Below are 9,120 nucleotides of genomic sequence, written 5' to 3' on the forward strand. Positions count from 1 at the left end.
TCTATCTATCTATCTATCTATCTATCTATCTATCTATCTATAATCTGTCTGTCTATCTATATACATTTAAATTATTGTATACTATTATGATTCAATTATAGTATACTGTATATACATATAGTCTACATATACACAGAGTTTCACTCACAATCTTTAGCAATTTAGGCACCCGTAAACATACAAAATTGACCAACATCTAAAAAAAAAAAATTTCACAAAATAATTTAAAGCAGTGCAAAAATGTTATTACAGTTAAAGTGTAGCTGTTAACCCTTCGTTTACCCCGCACATGAATGTAAAATCATACGGTTGATGTTTACCTGCCTGCTCACTGTGAAAAAAAAAGCACTTTATTCAAGTTAGAGACATCACATAGTCTTCAGATATTATGAAATGAACATGGATCTAGATCAGGAGCAAACATCAGTCCTGATATCACCTCCAAACTGCACATCTGAGTCGGAAAAGTAAATTTGATGAACTATTGCTAACGTTTGTGTCACGTCAGTGTTGGTATTCGCGTGGACCGCTGGAGATGAGATCAGGACTGAAAGGAAAGCAGCGTCACGTTTACCCAGCGTCCTCATTAGCGTGAATCGTGTGGCCCGAGTGCAACCCGACACCTGTCTGACTCCCAACACTGACATTAAACACACACGTGAAACACACACACACACACACACTGACACAGAATGAAAGAAGAGGAGGAGGAGGACAGCCCGTCCCGTTTGAGCTCGTCTGGAGTCATTAGTTAGTGGTTAGGTTAAGGTTAGTTGTGTTTTATAGTGATGTCTTACCTCGGATGGGAGTACTCTCTGGAAAAAGACACAAAACGAAACACACATCAGTTTAGTTGATGGTTAATGTCAGCCCAGGTTATGATTCTCCTCATGTACTGGTTAGTTTAGTTTAAGATCATCATCATCATCATCATCATCATCATCATCACAACTTTAGTAAAGGTTAAAGACCTTCCAGTGCTGGACGTGGAGCTTCTTCTTTCTTTTCCTATTTCTACTTCCTAAATGCTTACAAACAATTTGATCAGTCTGTAAAAGTTTAATGACGCTAAAGAAAATAATAATAAAAAAAGAAGTTATTAAATGAAGTAGTTGACCATAATTACAATATAATAATAATAATAATAATAATATTTTCTTCTTAAATATTTAAAGGCAGTAATTATTTATAAATAGAATAAATTGATGCATTATAAATATCAATATAAATAAATTAATAAATAATAGAAAATAAGTATAAAAATGTAAAATAATAAAATTATGAATTCATATTAATGTTCACATTATTAAATGTATTTTTTTTATTATTATTAGATTTTAAATTTTTTTTGCTAGGCTGCTCGGCAAAGAAAAAGAGTATTTCTATAATAATAGATGTATTAAATCATATATTATATAAAAATCTATTAATTAATAATATTAATCATACAAATAATATAAAATTATATAAATAGTATAATATAAAAATTATATAAATAATATAAATATTTAAATACTCAATTTTAAAATAGTTATTAATATATCATTTGAAAGAAGAGGAGGAGGAGGACAGCCCGTCCCGTTTGAGCTCGTCTGGAGTCATTAGTTAGTGGTTAGGTTAAGGTTAGTTGTGTTTTATAGTGATGTCTTACCTCGGATGGGAGTACTCTCTGGAAAAAGACACAAAACGAAACACACATCAGTTTAGTTGATGGTTAATGTCAGCCCAGGTTATGATTCTCCTCATGTACTGGTTAGTTTAGTTTAAGATCATCATCATCATCATCATCATCATCACAACTTTAGTAAAGGTTAAAGACCTTCCAGTGCTGGACGTGGAGCTTCTTCTTTCTTTTCCTATTTCTACTTCCTAAATGCTTACAAACAATTTGATCAGACTGTAAAAGTTTAATGACGCTAAAGAAAATAATAATAAAAAAAGAAGTTATTAAATTAAGTAGTTGACCATAATTACAATATAATAATAATAATAATATTTTCTTCTTAAATATTTAAAGTCAGTTAATTATTTATAAATAGAATAAATTGATGCATTATAAATATCAATATAAATAAATGAATAAATAATAGAAAATAAGTATAAAAATGTAAAATAATAAAATTATGAATTCATATTAATGTTCACATTATTAAATGTATTTTTTTTATTATTATTAGATTTTAAATTTTTTTTGCTAGGCTGCTCGGCAAAGAAAAAGAGTATTTCTATAATAATAGATGTATTAAATCATATATTATATAAAAATCTATTAATTAATAATATTAATCATACAAATAATATAAAATTATATAAATAGTATAATATAAAAATTATATAAATAATATAAATATTTAAATACTCAATTTTAAAATAGTTATTAATAGCTCGGCAAAGAAAAAGAGTATTTTTATAATAATAGATGTATTAAATCATATATTATATAAAAATCTATTAATTAATAATATTAATCATACAAATAATATAAAATTATATAAATAGTATAATATAAAAATTATATAAATAATATAAATATTTAAATACTCAATTTTAAAATAGTTATTAATATATAATTTTATATTTTTATTATATTATTATATAAACAATATGTAAAATTTCATTAAAATAAATTAATTTATATAGTACATTTTAAAACAATGTTTTATTTTTTATTAATTATAATTTTTTTATTTTACAAGAGATCGGCTGAATGGATTCGAACACGGTAAAACTCAACTGTTTAACTCTAGGGGAGTCGGAAAATGAGCCTATTTTCAAAAATAGTGGAGTGTTCCTTTAAAGATATCCTTTAATGGTTAGCATCAACTACTAGACTACTGAATATAGTGAATACAGTATGGTAATATTAATAAGTAACCTGATATGTTTGGCCTTTGTCTTCCTGTCTTGAACGGCTCACAATGGAGCGCTGCAGCATTATTTCTGAAACCCTGTCGCTCACTGAGCTCTTTGTCCAGCAGAAGCATGAAGGTCGTCGTGAGCGTGAAGGATATTTTGCCTGCTTCTCCATCAGCCTCATATTAACCCCTCAAGCGCACTTTTTCATAAATACTCCTAAAAATAACTTTGAATGAAATAAACTGATAAAATTGTATACATCGTTTTATTAGTATTTTTAATTCCATTTTGCAGTTTCTATAATAATAATGAATTACATAAATGATATACTAAATAATATATAATACACTGATAAATAAAATATAATTAACATAATTAAAATACAGTACATTATTAACTATAATTGTTTTTATTATTTTGCTAGGTTCTACAAAGGGAAAAAAACTATATTTATAATAGTAATAATTACTCTTTGTAAATTATAAATGACAAATTAATGAATCTACAATATATAAATTATTTAAAATAAATTTAAGTAGGATTAAAATAATTATTAGAATAATTCTGTGCCTTGACAAACAAAATACAATAAACAGAACTTAAATAAAAGAGATCTACTTTTTATACTGACAATATTATATTATTTATTGATCTATTATAATAACATTTTCTTTATACAGTAAATACTACAATAAAACTATTTTAAATCAAATATGATACATTATTTAATATTGTTTTATTTACTTTTTCATTTTTAAATCTAATTTGCAATTTCTATAATAATATAGCATTAATTAATTATATACAAATATTTAATGAATAAACATTTGGATGTAAATGATCATTAAAATAATTAAAGTCAATTATTAATTCATATAGCACAATTAAATGCTTTATTCTTTTATTTTATTATTTGAATTTATTTTTGCTTGGCTGTACAAATGGGGTTAAAATAATTATTGGAATAACGCTGTGCCTTGACGAACAAAACCCAGTAAAGCGAGTGTAAATAAGAGTTTTCACTAATGATCCTCCTAACAGCAACACACCACACAAATGAACGAATCTGCGAGAAAGGTGCTGAATAATTCACGCTTATGTGTGTTTTGAGGCTCACAGTCGACGGCGTTTCAACACGCAGGCAAAATATTCCTCATTTCGAGTAGTTCTGTATATTTTAGGAGTTAAGGAGGGGATCGGGGAGCGTCAGTGTTTGGTTAGTATCAGGGACGTCGAGGCAGCAGAAGTAGCTTGTTTTGTTCCCGCTAGAGACAAAGTCAGGTTAGGTGAGGTTAGGTTGAAGGTTAGAGGTTCACAAACACACAAATGTCTCACATGAAGTCGTGACTGCAAAAACGTGCAGCCAGTTGCTCTAAGAAGTCTCCAGACTTTCTCGAGCGAGAAAAAGCGTGATTTATAAGACAATCTGGCCGCGTCTTCATCCATCTGCGCGGCTGAGAGCGAGCTGGGGCTCCACGCCACACGTTCAGGCCGCAGTGACCTTAAAAACGGCTCATCGGAGGCACAGATGTCCCATCAGCACCAAATCTGACAGACGGTGACTGACTAATGTGACCCTGGAGCACAAAACCAGTCATAAGGCTCAATTTTTTTCGAAATTGAGATTTATGCATCATCTGAAAGCTGAATAAATAAGCTTTCCATTGGTTTGTTAGGATAGGACAATATTTGGCTGAGATGCAACTATTTGAAAATCTGGAATCTGAGGGTGCAAAAAAATCTAAATATTGAGAAAATCATCTTTAAAGTTGTTCAAATGAAGTTCTTAGCAATGCATATTACTAATCAAACATTAAGTTTTGATATATTTACAGTATTTACAAAATATCTTCATGGAACATGATCTTTACTTAATATCCTAATGATTTTTGGCATAAAAGAGAAATGTATAATTGTGACCCATACAATGTATTGTTGGCTATTGCTACAAATATCCCCCAGCGACTCAACACTGCTTTTGTGCTGCAGGGTCACATATAAGATGCATTAAATAAAGCTTAATAAATGATCATATATGCTAGCAGAGATGGAAACGCCAGTCTCACATCAAGAAAATTATCATTATATCAATATAATAGGAGTTTAAATATATACAAAAAAATATGTCTACAAAAAGATCACTCTGTCTGCAGCGGGCGTGAACGACAACCAAAGCAATGCAAATCAACACTGCAAAGCCGTCTACACTGGAAGTGTACATTATGGCTATTATTTAATTTTTATTAAATAAAATAATAATATAATTGGTATAATTAATAATACTAACATAAGTGTCTTAATTATTATTATAAATTAAACATTCAAATTTATATCTGTGTTTATAATAAATAATTAATATTGATAATATATTACTAAGTAATACACATTTTATAATAACAATACTTTATTATATAATATAATATAATACTTAATATCATAAAATCCTAATTTATTAATCAATTTGACAAATACGTGCTTAGATACCTAGTTTATTAATTTAAACATTTTTATTGACCCACAAATACAATATTATAATAACTATAAATAGCAAATAAACGCAAACATAAATGTATAAATCATTATTATAAGTTAAATATTCAAATGTATTTCTATATTTATAATATATAACTAATGATTAATAAATTAATATTCACAATATATTAATAAATAACAGACATTTATGTTAATACATAAATTCATATTATGATGATAATGATAATAATAACAATATTTTATTATTTTAAAAAAATCTAATATTTAGTATTTATGAAATCCAATTCTAAAATTAATTTGACAAATAATTGCTTATATACATAATAAAAAAACTGCATAAGTCATTTTATTACATAGATATTTGAATATAATATAAAGCATACAAATGTATTAAATACATATATTTATTATTTAAATAAATCAGTGCTGGGCAACGATTAATCGTGATTAATCACATCCAAACTTTTGTTTACATAGTATATATATGTGTTTATTTATTATGTATATATAAATACACACACATGCATGCATGTATATATTGTTTATATATTAAATATATTTATATATAATATAAATTATGTGAATATAAATATATACATGTAAATATATTCAAAATATATACATGCATGTGTGTGTCATTATATATACATAATAAATATATACAGTACACACACATATACTATGTAAACAAACACTTTTATTTTGGATGCGATTAATCACGATTAATCATTGCCCAGCACTAAAATAAATGTTTAAATTATAATATAACGATACTTAATCAAATATTTTTAAATCACACTTTTTTACTTTTAAATCAAATACAGTGGGGAAAAAAAGTATTTAGTCAGCCACCAATTGTGCAAGTTCTCCCACTTAAAAAGATGAGAGAGGCCTGTAATTTTCATCATAGGTATACCTCAACTATGAGAGACAAAATGAGAAAAAAAAATCCAGAAAATCACATTGTAGGATTTTTAAAGAATTAATTTGCAAATTATGGTGGAAAATAAGTATTTGGTCAATAACAAAATTTCATCTCAATACTTTGTTATATACCCTTTGTTGGCAATGACAGAGGTCAAACGTTTTCTGTAAGTCTTCACAAGGTTTTCACACACTGTTGCTGGTATTTTGGCCCATTCCTCCATGCAGATCTCCTCTAGAGCAGTAATGTTTTGGGGCTGTCGCTGGGCAACACGGATTTTCAACTCCCTCCAAAGATTTTCTAAGGGGTTGAGATCTGGAGACTGGCTAGGCCACTCCAGGACCTTGAAATGCTTCTTACGAAGCCACTCCTTCGTTGCCCAGGCGGTGTGTTTGGGATCATTGTCATGCTGAAAGACCCAGCCACATTTCATCTTCAATGCCCTTGCTGATGGAAGGAGGTTTTCACTCAAAATCTCACGATACATGGCCCCATTCATTCTTTCATTCACACGGATCAGTCATCCTGGTCCCTTTGCAGAAAAACAGCCCCAAAGCATGATATTTCCACCCCCATGCTTCACAGTAGGTATGGTGTTCTTTGGATGCAACTCAGCATTCTTTCTCCTCCAAACACGACAAGTTGAGTTTTTACCAAAAAGTTATATTTTGGTTTCATCTGACCATATGACATTCTCCCAATCCTCTTCTGGATCATCCAAATGCTCTCTAGCAAACTTCAGACGGGCCTGGACATGTACTGGCTTAAGCAGGGGGACACATCTGGCACTGCAGGATTTGAGTCCCTGGCAGCGCAGTGTGTTACTGATGGTAGCCTTTGTTACTTTGGTCCCAGCTCTCTGCAGGTCATTCACTAGGTCCCCCCGTGTGGTTCTGGGATTTTTGCTCACAGTTCTTGTGATCATTTTGACCCCACAGGGTGAGATCTTGCGTGGAGCCCCAGATCAAGGGAGATTATCAGTGGTCTTGTATGTCTTCCATTTTCTAATAAGTGCTCCCACAGTTGATTTCTTCACACCAAGCTGCTTACCTATTGCAGATTCAGTCTTCCCAGCCTGGTGCAAGTCTACAATTTTGTTTCTGGTGTCCTTTGACAGCTCTTTGGTCTTGGCCATGGTGGAGTTTGGAGTGTGACTGTTTGAGGTTGTGGACAGATGACTTTTATACTGATAACGAGTTCAAACAGATGCCATTAATACAGGTAACCAGTGGAGGACAGAGGAGCCTCTTAAAGAAGAAGTTACAGGTCTGTGAGAGCCAGAAATCTTGCTTGTTTGTAGGTGACCAAATACTTATTTTACCGAGGAATTTACCAATAAATTCTTTAAAAATCCTACAATGTGATTTTCTGGATTTTCTTTTCTCATTTTGTCTCTCATAGTTGAGGTATACATATGATGAAAATTACAGGCCTCTCTCATCATTTTAAGTGGGAGAAATTGCACAATTGGTGGCTGACTAAATACTATTTTGCCCCACTATATATACAAATCCTGTTTCTTTAGTCATTTGTAAAAAAATTTATGCTGCATCATTTAGCAAGCATTTATTTCTTAGTTCATTTTGGTGTCACATAATAGAGCTGCTTTTAGATGCTTCTAAACCCTGTTCACTGACGTTACACTCAGACAGATGTGTGAGCGAGAACTGCTAGAAAACAGGAGGTGGACTTGCCATTTTTGTGAACAGATGGTGCAGCCCAAGACACATGGTTTGTAACTCATATGTACATCTACTCGCTGTTGAACTGTGACCATATTTCGTTAAAAACTAGCCTAGAGCGCCATCTGCTGTGAAAAACTAGCCTAGAGTGCCATCTGCTGTTAAAAACTAGCCTAGAGCGCCATCTGCTGTTAAAAAGTAACCTAGAGCGCCATCTGCTGTTAAAAACTAGCCTAGAGCGCCCTCTGCTGTTAAAAACTAATCTAGAGAGCCACCTCCTGTTAAAATCTAATCTAGAGCGCCACCTGCTGTTAAAAACTCATCTAGAGCGCCATCTGCTGTTAAAAACGAACCAAGAGCGCCATCAGCTGTTAAAAAGTAACCTAGAGCGCCATCTGCTTTTAAAAACTAGCCTAGAGCGCCATCTGCTGTTAAAAACTAATCTAGAGCGCCACCTGCTGTTAAAATCTAATCTAGAGCGCCACCTACTGTTAAAAACTCATCTAGAGCGCCATCTGCTGTTAAAAACGAACCAAGAGCGCCATCAGCTGTTAAAAAGTAACCTAGAGCGCCATCTGCTTTTAAAAACTAGCCTAGAGCGCCATCTGCTGTTAAAAACTAATCTAGAGCGCCACCTGCTGTTAAAATCTAATCTAGAGCGCCACCTACTGTTAAAAACTCATCTAGAGCGCCATCTGCTGTTAAAAACGAACCAAGAGCGCCATCTGCTGTTAAAAAGTAACCTAGAGCGCCATCTGCTTTTAAAAACTAGCCTAGAGCGCCATCTGCTGTTAAAAACTAATCTAGAGCGCTACCTGCTGTTAAAAACTAGCTTAGAGCACCATCTGCTGTTAAAAAGTAACCTAGAGCGCCATCTGCTTTTAAAAACTAGCCTAGAGCGCCATCTGCTGTTAAAAACTAATCTAGAGCGCCACCTGCTGTTAAAATCTAATCTAGAGCGCCACCTACTGTTAAAAACTCATCTAGAGCGCCATCTGCTGTTAAAAACGAACCAAGAGCGCTATCAGCTGTTAAAAAGTAACCTAGAGCGCCATCTGCTGTAAAAACTAACCTAGAGCGCCATCAGCTGTTAAAAACTAGCCTAGAGTGCCACCTGCTGTTAAAAACTAATCTAGAGCGCCATCTTCTGTCAAAAACGAACCT

General features: G+C 31.9%; 1 protein-coding gene across 1 annotated transcript in view; it reads right to left on the bottom strand.

Annotated features, from left to right (window-relative positions):
- Positions 1-1,598: 1,598 nt before the first annotated feature.
- Positions 1,599-9,120, bottom strand: part of LOC107562098 (receptor-type tyrosine-protein phosphatase S-like) — a 56,435-nt gene continuing 48,913 nt past the window's right edge. Inside the window, exon 6 of the mRNA XM_016246663.1 lies at positions 1,599-1,669. Coding sequence (XP_016102149.1) covers positions 1,635-1,669 — 35 coding nt within the window. The 3' untranslated portion in view covers positions 1,599-1,634. The remainder of the gene's footprint in view (positions 1,670-9,120) is intronic.

The sequence above is a fragment of the Sinocyclocheilus grahami genome, unplaced genomic scaffold (genome assembly GCF_001515645.1).
Source record: "Sinocyclocheilus grahami isolate Dianchi unplaced genomic scaffold, SAMN03320097.WGS_v1.1 scaffold805.1, whole genome shotgun sequence".
NCBI lineage: Eukaryota > Metazoa > Chordata > Actinopteri > Cypriniformes > Cyprinidae > Sinocyclocheilus > Sinocyclocheilus grahami.